This window comes from Eublepharis macularius, chromosome 2 (assembly GCF_028583425.1).
Source record: "Eublepharis macularius isolate TG4126 chromosome 2, MPM_Emac_v1.0, whole genome shotgun sequence".
NCBI lineage: Eukaryota > Metazoa > Chordata > Lepidosauria > Squamata > Eublepharidae > Eublepharis > Eublepharis macularius.
In genome coordinates this window covers 30,352,304-30,371,201 of record NC_072791.1, presented here as the reverse complement: position 1 = coordinate 30,371,201, position 18,898 = coordinate 30,352,304, and the positions used below count along the sequence as shown (strand labels likewise).

The 18,898-nt window shown below is 42.5% G+C and overlaps 1 protein-coding gene across 1 annotated transcript; it reads right to left on the bottom strand.

Annotated features, from left to right (window-relative positions):
• Positions 1-3,383: 3,383 nt before the first annotated feature.
• Positions 3,384-18,890, bottom strand: LOC129324805 (alpha-1-antiproteinase F-like). The gene is made up of 5 exons (XM_054972211.1): positions 18,827-18,890; positions 11,970-12,653; positions 7,639-7,909; positions 5,380-5,527; positions 3,384-3,689 (listed from the first exon to the last, which is right to left on the bottom strand). The coding sequence occupies exons 2-5, from the start codon at positions 12,631-12,633 to the stop codon at positions 3,498-3,500; spliced, it is 1,275 nt and encodes a 424-aa protein (XP_054828186.1). The 5' UTR covers positions 12,634-12,653; positions 18,827-18,890; the 3' UTR covers positions 3,384-3,497.
• Positions 18,891-18,898: the final 8 nt, after the last annotated feature.

Here is an 18,898-nt window from a genome sequence, read left to right as displayed (position 1 = left end):
CTCTTAGCTGTAATACATGGTTGCTCTTAAGGAAGAGGTGGACCTAGGAACCAGGATCTGGGAGGGAGAGTGTGTAGAGTGAAGACCTGGAGGAGGGTGTGTCACTGACAGGCATGCTTCCTGATACAACACAGCCTTTTTAGAAACTCTCCACATTTTCATATTGCACAGTGGGAGGGAGTGCCAGTGCTTGTTTCCCTGGAGAAGGTGTTGGCAGTCAGACCACTCCTCCCACTGAACGGCAATTTATAGACATAAAATCATAAGTGCAAGGCACTGCTAGGCCTGAAATAAAACAAAATGGATGCCAGCAGGGCAAGAGCCTGGAAAAACATTTTAAAAGGAGAGTCAGAGCGGCTGGCTGACCCTCTCTTTGTCCTGGAGAGATGCATAACTTAGGACAATGAGGCTCCCAGGAAGCTCCTGGCTAATCTCATCCATGCCCTGCCTCACTTCTCTCACCCACTTACTTGATTAAGCACCACTTAATGCCATTCAGCAAAATGCCATTGTCATTGTTTTTTTTGGTGGGGGGGAGATGTCAGCTTGCCCCAGGGAGCATTTTGTCCTATATCTGGAGTCCCTAGCCACCAGTGCTGTGTGTGTGTTTTCTGGGATCTGTACATACACCCCCAAATCCATTTGGGCATTTTCTTCTCAGTGAAATGCTAGTCGTTTTGCTGCTGCTGCTGCTGCTGCTTCCATAGACGTCTGTCCTCAAGACTGGTAACTGTAGCTTTCCTCAAAACTGTTTTCTCCCCTCTCCTCCTAATTTCATTTTAGTTAGCCTTGTATCTGTGCTGTGTGTAATTTTTGTATGTTTTGTATGTTTCCCCTTTTATTTCTCTTTTAATTTTTTTAAAAAACCCTTCCTAGTTAAACATCTGGCTGGTTCATTGGAGAATTCTCTTAAGAGAATAAAGCCCATAAACATAGGTGGAGAATCCCAGTTACCCCCCTCTCACTTGTCTCCTTTAAGCTAATCCCCCTCCCCAAAGTTAGAAGACCACCTGTTTTGGTAACAGAGGGAGATATTGGGTGGGAGTACAGTGTCTTGAACAGTGGTCAAAATCTTACTGTTTAGCATAAACAAAGACAATCACCCACACTTAAATGTCAAGGCTCCCTAGAGCTCTCTGTCAAGCATACGGTTGCCAGCTACAGGTAGGGAAATTCCTGGAGATTCAGGGGTGGAGCATGAAGAGGGTGGGGTTTGGGCAGGAACCTCAGAAGGGTATATTACTATACAGTCCACCCTTGAAAGCAGTAATTGTCTTCAGGGCAACTGGTCTCTGTGGTGCAGAGATCTGTCGTAATTCCACGAGATCTCTAGCTACATGCATTCACTGTAATTTGTTAAGAGGACTAATGTCATATGTGGTGTGTGCTCAGGAATTATGCACATACAGAAAGATTTCTGGCTTGGTATTTCAAACAACACACCTGTCAGCAACACACACGCACACGTTTCAATGATAACTTATTGTGTGTGGAGTTACTGTTGAGACTATGCTGTACTTTTACAAAAACATGTATAGATAGAAAGATGCTGCTCACAAAGTGAAAACAATATGCTTCTTGGTTCTATGGTCAGAGGTGATTCATAAATGCATACATATTCTATCATGATTTGCAAATTAAAAGGCAATATTATTTCCTGTGTTTGAAGTAGCCATTTGTGTTATGAAATATCTGCCCTTGATCTGTGGTGGCAGTTGTATACACAGAGAGCCATAAACCCATACGGTAGTCTTCAAGCAATGTATGACATCACCCTGATTCACTTCTAGTCCATCTTTGGACATGAATTTCTGTGTGAACATACATGATGCTGCCTTTATATTGATTCAGACCACCATCTTATCAAGATCAGTACTGTCTATTCTTACTGACTGTTAGGGTAGACTGGGAAGGGGGAAATGCCCCTGAAAATAGGCCCCACCTCCTGGCAAGCCCAGGTCCAAGCCCCAGAAAGAAAGGAGGGAGAGAGGAAGAGCCAGCCAGCTCTGCAGCTCTTCCAGGCTCGGGTACAGCCATCAGTACCTTCCCCATGTCAGGCAAGACTTGCACCAGCCATGAACCTCTTCCCGTGGGCTGCGTGCAGCCCTTCCACTCCAGGCTAAACAGGGCCAATGGGGAGGTGAGCCCTTGGCCCACAAGGTAAACTCCCATCTATCTGTTCCTTTTAACTCCAAATACTGCAGACTTAACTTGGGAGTTGCAGCCTTCTATAAGTCAAGCAGGTGCTCTACCATCAAGTCATAGATTTTGTTTGATATAATGTGTGTTTGATTTTTTTTTTAAAAAAAATCTTCAACTGAATAGGTACTTCTTTCCCAAGAAAACAAATATTGGGCATAAAAATATTGAGTCACATGCAACAATACTTAGCATTTATACAGGACTGTCAGTGTTTCAAGCCTTGCATACTGAATATCTTGTGATCTGTACAACAGCTCCATGAGGTAGGCCAATATTATTGGGAAATTTATATTGCAGCATTCAATCATGATGAATGCCCCAAGCAGGAATAATCATATGGCAACCATCCCCAAAGTCCTATCCTCCAGGGCTCTGTCTGAATCAATCCTAGTGATTTAAGACTTATGCAAATCCGGGAAATTGCAAGCGAATCTCGGAGCCCCTCAAACTCCACTGAATGGGAGGGGTGAGCCAACCTCAGCTTAAGAAGGGAAATGAAATACTTTCCCCTTCAAACAGGGAAATTGCAGCCCAGGATAAGGGCAACAGTTTGCATGTTATAGTTACCTCACTATTAAGTACCATGTTATTCTTTTATGGTCACACTTCTGTTTTCCCTTTTTACTGATTGTGGGGGGCTGAGAGGGATTTAAACAAATAAAAGTACAGTCAGAAGTCCAGACAGTAATCGTTTCTCTTTTCCTCCCCCATCCCTCCTCATTACTGCCACAGATCACCATATTGCAATGCAGATAGAGACCCAAGGCTCAGGGAGAATGGTTTGCCCAAGGCCACCTAGTGAGACACTGGTGAAGGTAGGATTTGAGTATGGGATCTTGTGGCTTGTAGCTCATTTTCTTAGCTACTCAGCTGCATCTGCTCTAGGGTTTGCCATCCTCCAGGTGGTGGCTGGAAATCTCCTAGAATTACAGATGACAGAGATCAGTTCCCCTGGAGAAAATGACTGCTTTGGATGGTGGACTCTAGGACATGATTCCTCGGCAAGCTTCATCCCTTCCCCAACACCCTCCCCAGGCTCCACTTCCAAATCTCCAGGAATTTTCCAACCTGGAGTTGGCAAACATAGCTCCCATATTGACAATGTTCTATTCTTTAGATGAGGAATTCTTTAAAGGAGAAATGACAACCAGATTCTTTGGTTTTTTTTCACAGATTCCAAGTTATTGCATCATTCTTTAATTTGCTCAAGAATGTACACCAACAGCAATCTCTTTGTATATATTAAGCCAGCACTTGGGTGTTAAGTGTACCTCTTTAGCATCCTAACAGTGAGATTAATGCTCAATAGGATTCATAATTCTCGCAAAGAATAAGGGGACACGGGCAACGTGGTCAGCGACCATTAATAGGTAGGGTCTATCAAATATAACCGCAGGGGGGAGAGAAGTAGGGACGATTTCGATGACGGTGGCAGCAGCTGCTTCAGTGCCATTCTCATGAATATTCAAATAAGCTTTGTGGTAAGCCTAGAAGGAAGGTAAGCAAGAATTAATACCAGAGACAGACACAAAGTGAGCAAGCGCAAGATTGTGTTCATTGGGTCTGTTCAAGTCCTCCAAAGCAAAAGAACCTATGTAATATCTTAGGTGACGTTAGTCACGTTGTTATTAGCTTCTCTCATAATTTATCTTTCCCCTGGCTGTTCATATATGACTGTTAAGTAGAATTTTAACTCAATCATTCTGTTAACCTAATCTGTTTTAATAGAATTATAGAGTTGGAAAAGACCTTAATAGGGCATTTAGTCCAACCTGCTGCCCAGTGCAGGAACAGCCTAAAGCTTCCCCAACAAGTATTCGTCCAGCCGCTCCTTGAAGACTGCCAATGAGGGGGAACCCACCACATTCCTAGGCAGCCAATTGCACTGCTGAATTACTCTTAATGTGAAGAAGTTGTTCCTAATGTCCAGCTGGTAGCTTCCCTCCTTTAGTTTAAACCTATTGTTTCAAGTCCTATCCTCTGTTGCCAACAGGAACAGCTCCCTACCCTAAGTGACAGTCTTTTAAATACTTAAAGAGAGCATCATCATGTCTCCCTTCAACCTCCTCTTCTCCAAACTGAACATTTCAAAGTCCTTCAGTCTTTCCCTGGACCCTGATCATCCCAGTTGCTGTCCTCTGCACCTGTACCAATTTGTCCATATCTTTTTTGAAATGAGGCCTCCAGAACTGCACACAGTACTCCAGGTGAGGCCTGACCATTGTGGTAAATAGTGGGACAATTACCTCGTAAGATTTGGCTGTTATGCCTTTGTGGATACACCCCAAGATTGCATTTGCCTTTTTTGCTGTTGCATCACACTAACCACTCCTAATTAGACACGTTGAACAGTTTCTGAAGATGCAGGGATAGAAATAACCTAAATAAATAAACTGCAAACCTAAACACATTCATTGGGCTTAAAATGGTGGCTCTAGGACTCTATTTTTGGCACATGATGGTTCATGATGACACACAACAGGACAAGGTTAATCTGGAGAAAGGTGTGGATTGGTTTGTGTACACCCCTTTTTCTGAAGCTTCAGGCCATTTTAAAATGTAGAGCTAGAAATGCACTATTAGAAATTATATCTGTGAACAAGACTTACAGAAATAAATAACAAAATCTATTTTGAAGGGCAAACTATGTACCATGAGCACTTATAACATTCTTTCTGTACAGTTTGTGATGTGCTGTGGGTCAGCCTATATTAGGAAGGAACAAGAGGTAAAAGTTATGTGAAACCCTGCTGGTTTGAAAGCTTGCTGGAGGGGAGACGGACTTCCTCTGGCAGACAGGAAGTAGCACAGTGTTCTCTACAAACCAAATGTGACGCTGGCAGTGCAGCAGACCTAAACATTGTTACACCCTTCTAAGTCCATTGAGGCCAATGTGTTTAGAAAGGTGCAACTGTGTTTGGGATTGCACTGAATGAATGAACTGAACTGAATCCCAGAACCTCATTAAAAATTAAAAAAAAAAAACAGATACAAGGAAGGCTTAATTCAGATTTCAACCTCAGTGGAAGGGAAGGGGGCAGCTTTTCATTCAAATGATCTCTCCCACATAAAACAGTCCCATAGGACCCCTGTTTTACCTGCTTCTGGCAAATAAATAAATACTAATATAACACAAGGGGAAGGATTAATCCCCGTTGTGATTTTTGAGCAACATACCTTTGAAATCTTCAAATCGGGATGTCCAGTGAAGGCAGACAAATCTGCTTGATCTGTAAATACCTCAGTAACACCTAATCCTATTAATGCCTCTTTGACATCATGGCTGGTATAGAGTGAAACCTTTGGAAGTGACAGCTCTATTCTCCTGTTGAAAGAAGTGCCAGAGATTGGTTGAGGTATTACTCTAAGAGGGGGCACAATATGATATAAAATGATTTTAAAATGCTATGTAACAGTTACAATGTTTTTGGTCAAAACTGCTGGATTCCTTTAAATAATTGGTTAATGCTAATAATGACCCAGCTGTCACAGAAATTAGCCAGTGAGATAGATTTTAATGGCCACAGGACCCAACTGAATATGAAATGTTGGCTGAGAATACTCCATATCTGTACATCTCTGTATGTGTGGTATTCTATGCCCCTTGATTTATAAATTATGACTCGTATCCCTCCTTTTCAAGTTCTGCTATAAAATACAAACACCTTTTTCAAAATCTTAATAGCAATATATGTTCCATGACTTCACATATGAAATGCAAAATGCCACTTTTCTTATAACCTAGGAGCATTTTGCAAGCCCTCTAACTACTGCACATTGCTGAGGGCTCTGTCTGCAACATCTTTTGTTTACATTGGTTCTGCTGTCTCTTGCTCATTCATAACTCATTTCTAAGTAAATATGATTTTGGGTCTTTTGGAACAAATTCTAGCAGGGTAGCTGTGCTACAGTGCAATCCTAAGAACACTTTCCCTGGGAGTAAGTAAATGTAAGAGTGTCTTGTGGCACCTTGAAGACTGTGTTATAGCCTAAGGTGAGCCAGAACTCAAGCAGATCCTAGCAAAGAGAAGTGTATGTTCATTTTATGTGTTGTCAAGTTTATGGTGACCCTATAAATGAATGACCTCCTAAATGTCCTATCATTGACAGCCTTGCCCAGGTCTTGCAAACTGAAGGCGGTGGCTTTCTTTACTGAGTCAATCCATCTCATTTGGTGTTTTCCTCTTTCCCTACTGCCTTCAATTTTTCCTAGGAGTGTATGCCCAGACTTGGATAGCCCAGGCAAGCCTGATCTCATCAGATCATGGAAGGTAAACAGGGTCAGCCTTGGTTGATATGAAATTGGATGGGAGACCTCCAAATAAGACCAGGGGTGTTATGCAGAATGAGTGAATGGCAAACCACCTCTGTTAGTCTTTTTCCTTGAAATCCCCAGAGGAGATCACCATATGCCAGCAATGACTTGATGGCACTTTCCACCACCATAGAAGTGACTGCCATAAGCGGTCTCAAGACCTTCTTGTCATCTTTTTTTTAAAAATCACCATCCTACAGTATTAACAATGGTTCAAATTATGGCAGCCACAAAATGAGCAAGAAATGGCTGATCTACAAGGTGTCTTAGTGTTCCCAGACATATAATTTCATACAATGCGACCTCAAGTCCAAGTGCATCCTCAATCCCTTAAGAAGCTATTGGAAATCTTGGGGGTGGAGGGTGGAAACACATCATAGCAAAACGACAACTCTAGCCTCTGAAACTAACATGTTTTAAAAAAACACTAAGGGCAAAATTAGGGAGAGAAGTGGAATAAGGGGCACTTCTGCATGGCTTACCTCAACCCAGAACGCTGCGCAACATGCCGAAAAAAACGCGGAAGATCGCATTTTCTCGCGCGAGTTTTGCACAACATCGTGCAAAATGCACAAGAAAACACCATCTCCCATTTTTTTCCGGCATGTTGCACAGCGTTCCGGGTTGAGGTAAGCCGTCCAGAAACAGCCAAGGAGAAGAACAAGGAAAGCCACTTTGGTGTAGTAGTTAAGAGAGGCGGGACTCTAATCTGGAGAACTGGGTTTGATTCCCCACTCCTCCACTTGAAACCACTGGGTGACCTTGGGTCAGTCACAGCTCTATCAGAGCTCTCTCAGCCCTACCCACCTCACAGAGTGATTGTTGTGGGAAAAATAATAACATATTTGTAAACCGCTCCGAGTGGATGTTAAATTGTCCTGAAGGGCAGTATATAAATCGAATGTTATTATTATTATTTATTATATAAAGCAGTAAATAGGAGCAGTTGGAGGATCTGAAAACTGCAAACAGGAACGTGATAAATATGAATGGTTGGAGCCTATGAAATAGCAACAGCTCTATGAAGTACGTGAAGCTGAGAAGCAGTCACTGGCCCAAGGCACCTGATGAAAAGTCTTCCCAGTCCGGATCTCGTGCTCTGTAACATTAGACTGACTTACCGTAGTTTTTGGGAAGCCTCCCATTTTAAGAAAACTTCTCGCCCCAGAGCCTGTTCCACCTGGTGCAGTTTTCCTTTCTGAGGCAGAATGAAGAGCGCTGACGCATTGCCTTGGTAAGGGATTTGCACCACGTCACAGTCCAGCTCATCGTCATGATAGGTAAGATAATATCCATCTCTGTACATCATATCCACCTGCACTGTTGTTTCATTATTGATGGAGAAGGCCTTCTTCCGAGTTAACTCATGATTGAAAGGCTTTTCCCAATAACCTTTGGAAAAGAAAGATGAAGGAATACATTATGAGATGCCGTAATGAGGGTTGAAATGTCACGCCAATTCAAAAACAGGTCCAAATCTGAACGTTATGTGACCATTTGGAATTTTGAATCTTCTCCTGGTTTGCTTTTAGTACTCACTGATGACAGAAAATTATAGAGTGAAATCCTAAGCAGAGTTACTCAAGTCTAAGCCCATTGATTTATACACTGGCTGTTTCCACACATGTTGGATAATGCACTTTCAATGCTCTTTAGTGATCATTTGGAACTGAGTTTTCATGTGTGAAACACAAAATCCACTTCTAAAGGATAACTAAAGTGCATTGAAAGTGCATTATTCAACGTGTGTGAAAATGGCCACTGTTAGTGTTAAAGAGTTAAATATAAAGTGATGGATTTCAAGGCAACAGTCGGTGTTTCCACAAAGATGATTTGCCATGCCTTGGTTTCCTTAAAGGTTGACTGTTTGGTGGAGCACCCACATGATGTCCTTTTACTGCTCCTGTTTCCAGGCTTTCCCCTGCTTTGATACAGTCCTTTTCTGGTATGATACGATGTTGGAATCTGTGCGAGTGTCCTACGCTCAGTCATGAAAGAGTTAAATTGTTATTCTGTTGTTCTGTTTGTTTAGTCAGATAGCTAGTTAGCATAGGACCACTTAGGATTTGAGAGAACTTCCCGCCAAAGAAAGTGGGTTTCTTTAGTCTTAGGGCCAAGCTACAAGTGACGAATGCCACTTGAATGGCAAGTGGATTGCGTGGAGGGCAAGTGAACAGGGAGAAATACACTTGCCGTTCAAGTGTCATTCGTCACTTGTAGCTTGGCCCTCAGTGAGGGAATCTAGGATTGTCTATTGGATGAGCCAGTTTATTGGGGGCAATTAGCTAGTAACATATACTAAGGTTTTATTGCTCTTTGTTCAATCACTACTACAGTCCACTTCTCTTTGCAGTCTAAGCTTTTCTCTCTCTAGTACCTTGTTTAGACTTCAAGATGTAATCAGAGAGTGTTTGTTGTTTTTCCTACCAAATGTACCCTTTTTACCCTATTATGCAGTACAGTATTTTTATACAGCTAGAACCACAGAAGTCTATTTACTTATTTTATTTCCACTGCGCTATTATCTCACTCTGATACTCTGCAAACATGTATCTCATTGCAGCTGCAACCCCCAACATATGATCTTTATGAAAAATTGGAGTTAAAGTGTGTTTGGACACCATATGGATAGGAAGCTGAATATTTTTTCTGGGCCCTCCCACATCAGCATCGTTTCCTTATGTCAGTACTTGAGGTGGTCATTTCCCCCCACACCTGAGGGTTTGGGAGCATTTTTTAATTTGTAATAGTTATATTGCTATAGCTATGCATTATAACTATGTGCTATTCCACAGATTTCATTTTTTTTAAGGGAGGTCTTTAGTCCTTTTGTTTGCAGGGTTATAAGGGGAAAGGTAATGATTGCACATTTCTGCATATTACTCTCCAAACAAAATAACAATTTTTAACCTAAAGCAGCTTAAATTGTTCTGTCCTCTATTTTAGCCTCCCAACATCCCTATGAAGTAGGTTAGGCTGGGAATGTTTGACTGGCCAAAGGTCACCAAGCTGACTGTCTTGGCAGAGTGGAGATTCAAACCTGGGTCTCCCAGATTCTGGTATGACACTGTAACTGCTATGCTATACTGGCTAGAGACCTACTTTAAAAAAATGAAAATTGGGAATTAGCACATCGTTGCAATAGAATGTTATAATGTTAAAATGCTATAGAAATTGCCAACGTTCTTTAAAGGGCATAAAATAGCCCCCTTTTGATGAGGGGAGGGATAGCAGCAACAGAGGGCAAAGAGAAGGAAATTGCAGGGCAAGTGTCCGTGAGGATGCTCCATTGCCACTTCTCATGACTCTGCAGCAACAAGAACTACACTGAGAATCATCTCCAAGTGGAAGCAGACAATATCTGTTAACACTTTTTTTCTGTCTAAAGGCCCTCAATCTGATAGTATCTGTGCTTGAGACTGCACACACACACACATACACAATACTTACATACACCTGAGTTTGTATAAGCAGATTTAAACTAGGAGAAATTGCTTAAGATCACCCCTCTTTTAAAGCACAGGTGCACTATATACAATATAATTTTCACCAACTTTCACCAACTTCACCTGATGGAAAAGGTATAAACCTTCCTTAATCCTGAACATTCTCATTCCTTCACTATTCATGCCTTCGCAAGTGCCGCAATGTTGTGTGTGAACTATATCAGCTTCTGCCCATTTGCGCTGCAGTCTTTCTTTATGAGCCAGAAAATAGCCTAAGAAAAGTTTGCACTGAGAGCCACTGAGCAGATAGAGACTCCCCTTATTGTTGTAGGTCTTTTGCTTTGTTGAAATCTCTGCTTAGGTAGACCAGGACCTACAAAAACCAGCTTATTTGGGGAAAGACCAAGGGAGGGGGTCCTCCTTTGATTAAGGATGTTCATAAGCCCTTTCATTATGTTTTACTGCACATATCAGGGCTGTGCACTATACACTATTCTCCTTGTATGAGCAATGACCATTTTGGTACTTTTCATATTCAGATTTTAAAGTGTGTCCGTACCTGTTCCACGTCCCATGTTTGCAGGAGTTTCACACTTGCAAGTTAGACATGGGACGCGGTGCCACTCTTTGCCCATGTTACCTCAATTTCTCTCCCTGCAGACATACCACGATTTAATTTTGAATCAGCTGCCCAGTCGGGGCCGGCCCAATTAATGCCAGTGTGAATGCTTTTGCAGCGCTTCCCTGCCCCCTTTACTCTGGGAGCTGATTGATTTGCGTAGAATTAACCACACCCAACCAAGTCAGCTCTCTGAACTCCTTTTCCACCATTTTTTTTGGCTGCTCTGCAGCCCTCCCAGACAAGTGGAGCAGGCTCGCTGCAGCTCAGCTGGGGCAGCCACTCTCCTCTGCAGCCCTCCTGTCAACCACGCACCCTATCCCACTGTTCCCAGTGGTAAGGCAGGACTTCCATTTTTTTAAAACTTTGAACATGGGTAGTGACATTTCAATGTTACTACATCTTCTGACCGACAAGACCCCACATGCCTACACTTCAACTGCCCACCCACCCCACCCCACTGTTCCCAGGGGTAAGGCAGGACTTCCCTTTGTGTGTGTGTGGGGGGGGGGAGCGGTGAGCAGACTCGTATCCAGCCCCAGCTCAGCTGAGACATGCTGAGCCAAGGCTCAGCTGGGGCGGCCACTCTCTTGCTCACTGTTTGCTCCACTGAGCTGAGGCTGAGTACTAGTCTGCTCACCCCCACCCCCTGCAAAGGGAAGTCCTGCCTTACTCCTGAGAACAGTGTGGTGGGGGTGGGTGGTTGACATATGAGTGGGCATGGGGGGGGCTTGTTGGTCAGAAGATGTAGTAACATTCCAATGTTACTATACATGCTCGAAGTTAAAAAAAAAAGTGACGTGCACTGCAATGCCCCGAAAGCCCGAAACTTGAACAGAGGCTTTCAAGGCAGGTCTGAATGGAATCACAAGAGGCCTAATTGAAACTACTGGGAACAGTGTGAAAGGAGTGGGTGCCAAGCCGAAGCCATTGCGATCGCCCCGAATGCTCAGAAATAGCGCTTTAAACTGTAAGTGCGAAAGGGGCCTCTGTTTGAAAGAGGTCATACTCAGAAGTTCCAGCTTCAGAACACACATACCAGAACCCTGATTGTTCAGAGTGTAACAAGGCTAAAAATACACATGATGGCCAGGTTTCCAGAAGATGTGATTTTAACAATTGAAAAGGGCTAGATATTGCTTCTTCTGAGAAGGTAGAGTTCAGAGTGTAAGCATCCTTAATGTGGGCAGGTAACCCTAGACAAAAAGGGGCCACCAATCTGTACTGTTGAAATCTAATGGACATCTAAATACCATGTAAAAGGAGTAAAATAAAATAAGAAAGAAGTTGTTAATGACAATGCTGGTCCTAAAACATAATATTATGTAGATTGTGTTCTGTAATAAAATAAGCCTGTTCCGTATTTTGGAAAAACAAAGTGCCTCACCTTTCATGAAAACATAGTTTACAAGAACCATTGCCATTTCTGGGTCTAGACCCTTGACAACATCCACCAGTTTCCCGTGGGTTTTCCTTTCTATGTAGCTGTTGATCTGGGTCACAGCTTCTTCAGGGTTCTTGAAATTTGCAGGAACGACATCTGCATGGAACAAATCTCGAGCCTTATTCAGGATCTCCTGTTGCAGTTGAAATTTGTCAGCTGTGAAAAGGGCGCTCCCAGTACTCAGCTCAAGTTTAGCCTCTGGACGGTTCAGCCATTGTAGGAGGTGGTGGACTCCATCATCTATTTCCTGCATGCTGGTCATGGACTGGTTATAGCAAAGTCCTGAAAGAATCTGATCGAGCGTGTTTCCTTTAGCTCCCAGGGCTACCAGAAGAAAGGCACTGACAATGCTCACTGGAGAAAAGAAAATGTTTTTTCCATCAGCCTTGGGATGCACCTGGTGGTAGAATTTAAGGGTAAAATCAAGAGCACTTGGGGCTATCTTCCGATAGGACAAAAGGCCATTCTCTTGGTGACTTTCAGTTGGTGGTTGGTCCTCCTGTGGATGTTCATGCCCATCGTGGCCACCCTGGTGTCCAGGGACATGATGGCAGTTGGCAAGCACACAGAGACCAGCAAGTAGCACACACAGGTAGATATTCGACATGGTGCCCTTTGGGAGAGGACCTATACAAAAAAGAAGAGAGTCATATTCACATTGAAGACCTCAAGAATATAATGAAAGATGTTTATTTGTCCTGTAATCAAAATGTGCAAACCTTGTCTTCACACGTTGAAGAACACACAGTTTAGGTCTGGAGTTCCCACCCTTTATAGCACTCAGATGGCAGTTATGAGATCACCTCAGGTCCTTTGTGTGAGGAGCCCAGTTTTGATTGGGAATACAGAATACCTTGAGCTTCCATCTACCCCTTTTCCTGCTTTCCTGACTTAAAACGATCTAGCTGTGCGCTATTGAGCCCACCATAGAAACCCAAGGAATGCGAGGGTCTCCCCAGTGGTCCAAATTGTGCCCTCCAGACTGTTTTAAGTTGGGGAAATGGCATGGGAGCAGAGGCTGAACTCCTTTTTGAATCAGGCGCTGCCAGAATTTAGAACCTATGACTCATGACTTACCCTCCCATGCCCCAACCTGTATACTCCATAATGTGTGAATTGGCGGTTCACACATCCTGAAGTAGTTGGCTCTGGCAGCACCTCTTGATATGTGGACTAATGTCTAGCTTTCCTTCTCAGTGGCAGACACTAGTTTGTAATAGGAAACCCTGTAGGCCACAGATTCTGTGTTGATCATCTGCCTCCATGCTTGCCTGTTTTTCCTACATACCTACATGCCTGCCTGCCTGTCTATCTGTCAGTCTGTCTGTCTTGCCTGCCTGCCTAATATTATTAGTCTACCTTTCTCACTGAGACTCAAAGTGGATTACACAGCATCAGTTAATGTGATCATCCACTAGGTATGGATGTGCTAGAAAATGAAACTATGAAACTTTGGCACCCACATAAGAACACATGGAGCCTTTAACAGGTAAGGAAGTTTTCGCTGTATTGTTTCTTCTTATATTCATTTATGATTTGGGTAGTGGTTTTGGATCTCTGCTTTTATACTGTTGACTTTGTAGATTCTTTGTATTGTGTTGTATGGTACTGATATTTCAGTGTGTCTCACTTCTGCATGCAATGCATACGTCATGCATAATGCTGATTTGTTGATTCATAAATAATGTCAAAACATAGCAGGCAGGAGATTGGTGTGAAAAGAGAGATTGATTTGCACAAATGAACTCAAAATAGAGATTTGTCAGTTTGAACTAGGAGGGACAAGAAATTCAGAATTGTTATTGGTGGCTAGGAAAGTTAAGCACTCAAAGCACTTCTCTGTCCTCATTCAGTATGGTATAATGGTTGGAGTGTCAGGCTAGGTTCAAGCTGAGCTGGGTTCAAATTCTGACTCTGCCATGAAGCTTACTATGTGACCTCACAGGATTATTGTGAAGATAAAATGAATAGGGGGAAACCACATATGATGCCTTGAGCTCCTTGTAGGAAAGTTGGGAATGAAATAGATTCTATTTGCATCACTTGCACTACTGCTTTTTAATTACAAATGTAGTGTGTGGAGAGAGGCTGAGTTGTCTAGTGGTAAGCAGAGGCTGAGTTGTCTAGTGGTAAGTGAAAGTCATTCTGCATATGTTCAGATGCATGCTGCTCCTTCATTCAAAGTGATGAAGGCTGCCATCACTCACTGGTGAGAAGAAAGCACTCTGCATATGTTCAGAGGCACTCCTTTTTATCATTTCTAAACTTTTATGCTTCATCAGAATTCTCTGTGATGAATTCATTGAGTGAGTTATGACTGTGCCTCAGTGTCCCTCTTCATTAAAGCAGAACAAATGTCTTTTGAAATGGATACATATCATATAGAGTATATATGTGTCCTGTGGTTAATTGATTTGACTTATCGTTTGCAGCTTATGGCACAATTTAATCTCGATCATGTTGGCTTCCCTATTGTCCACGGTTGTCTGACCATAGACACCCCTAGTTATGCACAGAAATGTGTCTGATTCTCATCTGTGAGATATTTAATTCATGATCTCACTAAGGAAAACTTGTGATCTGTTACAAGGGGCAAAGATTGCCACAGATAAAGGGCCTGGTACTTAATGAGCCAGAATGAGTTTGGAGACAAAATCAACAAATAGAGGAGGGTTGGGAGTAGGACATGGTGAGGGGGCAGCTTCATGCTGGTAGCTCTAGGGATCACCAGAAATTTTATAGTTTTACCATACAGCTACCCACATCATCACTCTTGCGACAGTGCCGTTTTCTTTATTTCCCCTCCCCCTCCCCTGCCCTCCACTTGGAGCAGCATTTGGCAATAAGAGCTTGGAAAGGAGGAGCTCCTGCTCCCACTGGGGAATTGGCAGCCTTAACAATGAGCTACTGCTAGACACACAACTATGGCCATTTCCACACACGTTGAATAATGCACTTTCAATGCACTTTCGTAATCCTTTAGAAGTGGATTTTTTGTTCCACACATGGAAAATCAGTTTCAAATGTTCACTAAAGTGTATTGAAAGTGGATTATCCAACATGTGTGGAAGCAGCCAATGTGGCAGCATAGGACTTTTGGGAGTATGGGGCTGGATTCATACACAATTTCCACATACAGAATGGATTTCTATCTGTGGAGCATGACTTCCTCATCTCTCCTCTCCTGCAGCAGGACAAATGAGCCCCCAAATGTTGCTTCTGTGGGACAGGCTCTCCAGGAATAGCAGGAGTCAGAGGTCTGCTGTATGAAGGGAGAAAATGGCCCTCCCTTTTGTTTGTGGAAAACCTCCACTAGATCCAGCCCAAGAACACACTAGAGTATTGCACACTGCTTATCTGTCCCAAGTTCAATGCTTTTGGAAAGCATTTTTCCTGCTTCCACACAGCATTGTGGCGCAGTCATCCACCTACATGGGTTCGCCTGGATTTTTTCCTATCTTTCAAAAACATTATTTGCTCTGCCTGAATGACTACAATATCACCAAAATCACCATTACCAACTAACTAATCAATTGTAAAAAAAAAACTTTTAGAACACGTTATGTGCAAAATTACAAAATTTACTCACACAATATAAATATCAGCAAGTCATTCTAGCCACTTCTGTTAGGACAACTATAACAGTGTGTATATTGTCATTCCAATAAGCATCTTCAACAACTATAACAGTGTGTATATTGTCATTCCAATAAGCATCTTCAAAGGGGTGGTGTAACATTCAAACCAAGCCCCTGTTGTTTGCAGAAACATCCAAGCTTATCAAAGGGCTACAATAGCCTCTGTACAATATCATACAGTTTCCTGCAGAACTCAATATGTACAAAGCACAAAATTGTTGCCCAAGTCGACTTTTAACACAAAATTAATTATTAAATTCAAAATGACATTTTTCAGAATTGTAACTGAACGGGTCAGCCAGCAAGAGGTCCCGTTTCCGGTATCCCCTTCTTCAGAGCAGTTACAAATACAGCACGTCAAACAGCATTTCTCTCCTAATTACAGCTCGCTCACCGGCGTATGTGAAAGAAAGGGAGTAACCCTTCTCCTAAAAAGTCGCTGTGTAATTACGCCGGGTTACGCCGGTGAGCTATTGTAGAGGCTATTGTAGAGGCTATACAGAGGCTATTGTAGCCCTTTGATAAGCTTGGATGTTTCTGCAAACAACAGGGGCTTGGTTTGAATGTTACACCACCCCTTTGAAGATGCTTATTGGAATGACAAAATACACACTGTTATAGTTGTTGAAGATGCTTATTGGAATGACAATATACACACTGTTATAGTTGTCCTAACAGAAGTGGCTAGAATGACTTGCTGATATTTATATTGTGTGAGTAAATTTTGTAATTTTGCACATAACGTGTTCTAAAAGTTTTTTTTTTTACAATTGATTAGTTAGTTGGTAACGGTGATTTTGGTGATATTGTGGTCTATACCGTTACTCTCTCTTTTTGCATATTGTGCTGCCTGAATGACTGCCAAGTGGGTGTGAAATCTGGAATTTTGACTCACATGGCATCAATTTTCCCTGATTTTGTCCCTGCAGCTGCCACTTCCTTCTCCAGCTAGCAGGATGCTTTTTATTTTATTTAAATCCCCAGCTCTAGTCCCTTCCCTTGCAAAGATACACCTTTTCCCTTATATCTCAGCAAGTGAAGGGGCTAGAAACTTATTTTTTTAAAAAAAATGAAAACTGGGAATTCAGCGAACCCGCTACACCTACTTTTGTGGTATATTGATATAATAATATTGTAGTGCTGTTTTTTTTTAAAAAAAACACAAAAGAATGAGGGAAGGCGGGTAGTCACTTCTGAGGGATTGGGGCAGGAAAACTGTGAGGAAACCAGCTATGCGGAAGCCCCGTTGCTGATGTGCTTTATCTGCAGCTGTACCAGCAACAGGGAAACCACAAAATGCTGTCCCTATGTGGAAAATGCCATTCTCTGTGGTTTTGGTAAAGCAACAACAAAACACTCTACTAATTACATACTATGTATTCATCCAAGCCCATATACCATAGCTGTAGCCATTGGATCACTTTGGTTCAGGGCTCCCTGCCTAAAGGTAAACTGTATGTTGCATTTATAAAATGTAATCGATAAGAGATTGCTCTGGCTAATTAAAAATCTCTACTCTTGTGTGGCTCAAGTCCACTGTGGGGAAAAGGGAGAGTTTTCGGTGTCTTTTTCTCCACAAAGAAGGATGGTTTGCTTTATGAGCTAAACCAAGATCAATTCTATACCTGTTGGATATAAGAAATAGACAAGAAACTATCAAGCCTCAGTCTAGCAAAGGACAATATATTGAGATTTGGGGAAACTGAATGCATACTAACTATCAAGAAATGCATAAAAATTTAGATTATTCCAGCTCTGTTATCCGAGCTCAGAGAGTATATTCCTCCCAGTTCTTTGGCATCCTTCCACCTCCAACTATTCCAGCCTATACTATACTAAATATCTAACAGTTCCTCACTACTGTAACACATTCATGCTTTCATGCCTAAATGCTGCCCGTCAGCAGTCCTACGTGGGAGATATTGTAATTTGCCTTATTTGGCCAGACTCTGCCAATGTGATTTGAAAAAGTTTGACACTCTGTCCCCTAAGATATTGGAATGTTCTCATTATAACTTTTATCACAAATTATCGATTGCCCCTATTTTAAATTACCTCCTACTGTATTAAAAGATAATATAGTTGCCTATCTGGTAGAGGACAGAGGCCAAAGAACTATGCTGGCCATGGCCAAGTATCTCTCCACCATATTTCCCTATCTCCTGCTCAATAACATTGGATCAAAAGAGCTTGAAAAGGAAAGGGAAAGGGAAAAGGAAGACTTTGGTTCAGGGACATGAGAGAAGCTGAGAAGTGGGGGAAAGTGGCAGCAGGTGAAGGGGCCACAGGACAAAACAGACTTTGGCCAGGAAGGAAAGCTGGAGGGAAAAGACAGGCTCAGAAGACCCAAAGAAAGGATGCTAGTACTGGGTGTGTGCAGAAAATGGAATGGATACAGAAGGCAAGAGGAAAGAAATGGAAGCAGCCAGTGTCTGAAAGAAAGAGCAGAAGTAGATAAGGACATTGTGACAGGAAGCAGCACCACTGCGCCAAGATCCTCTGATCCAGCAAGGGGCTCACTGCCAGCTTTGACCCTGCTGCTTCTTTTCTTTGCAGTGCCTGCCCATCTCCTCTGATGGAGGGATAAGTGACAGGCACCAGATGGACCAAGGCTGCCCTTCACCTCCAAACCTTGCAGTCAGCAAGCCCAGTAGCGGCCAGATGCAAGACAGTTAAAGAGAAGGACTGGAGGAAATAGGTGGCCAGGCAAAGGATGGTTAAAAAAATGAAACAGAAGGAAAATTGGGATTAGCACTTGATAGATTCTCAGTTATACCATTTCTTTGTGGAGTTACATGGTGCAAGACCAATCATTTAGCAGGCACTTTGCTATTTATAAGACTCTTATCTTCTCTCTTCTCTGCTTGTTTAGAACATTTGTAACCCACACTCCTGTTTCAAAAACTTTTCAGGCAATGTTCGATGGTCTCCTATATCTTTTCTCCCTTGAGACCACAAGTAAGTCAATATAGAACCACTCCGTATTTCCCCTGTGGTTGACAATACACTCATGACTTGGGGAAGAGAATGGATGCAGTGAAATAGAGACCCCCCTGAAAAATCAGAAATGTTAAAAATTCATCCAGTGAAACCAATCAGCTATTGTGCAAACCATTCTGACCAGTTTTAATACTGGTCAGAAAAGAGTCTTTCAAGACTTACCTTTACATTCAAAGCCTTCTGTCTGAAAATGAGGGGGAGAGGGAGATCTCTGTGTTGAGCTATCATTTATAT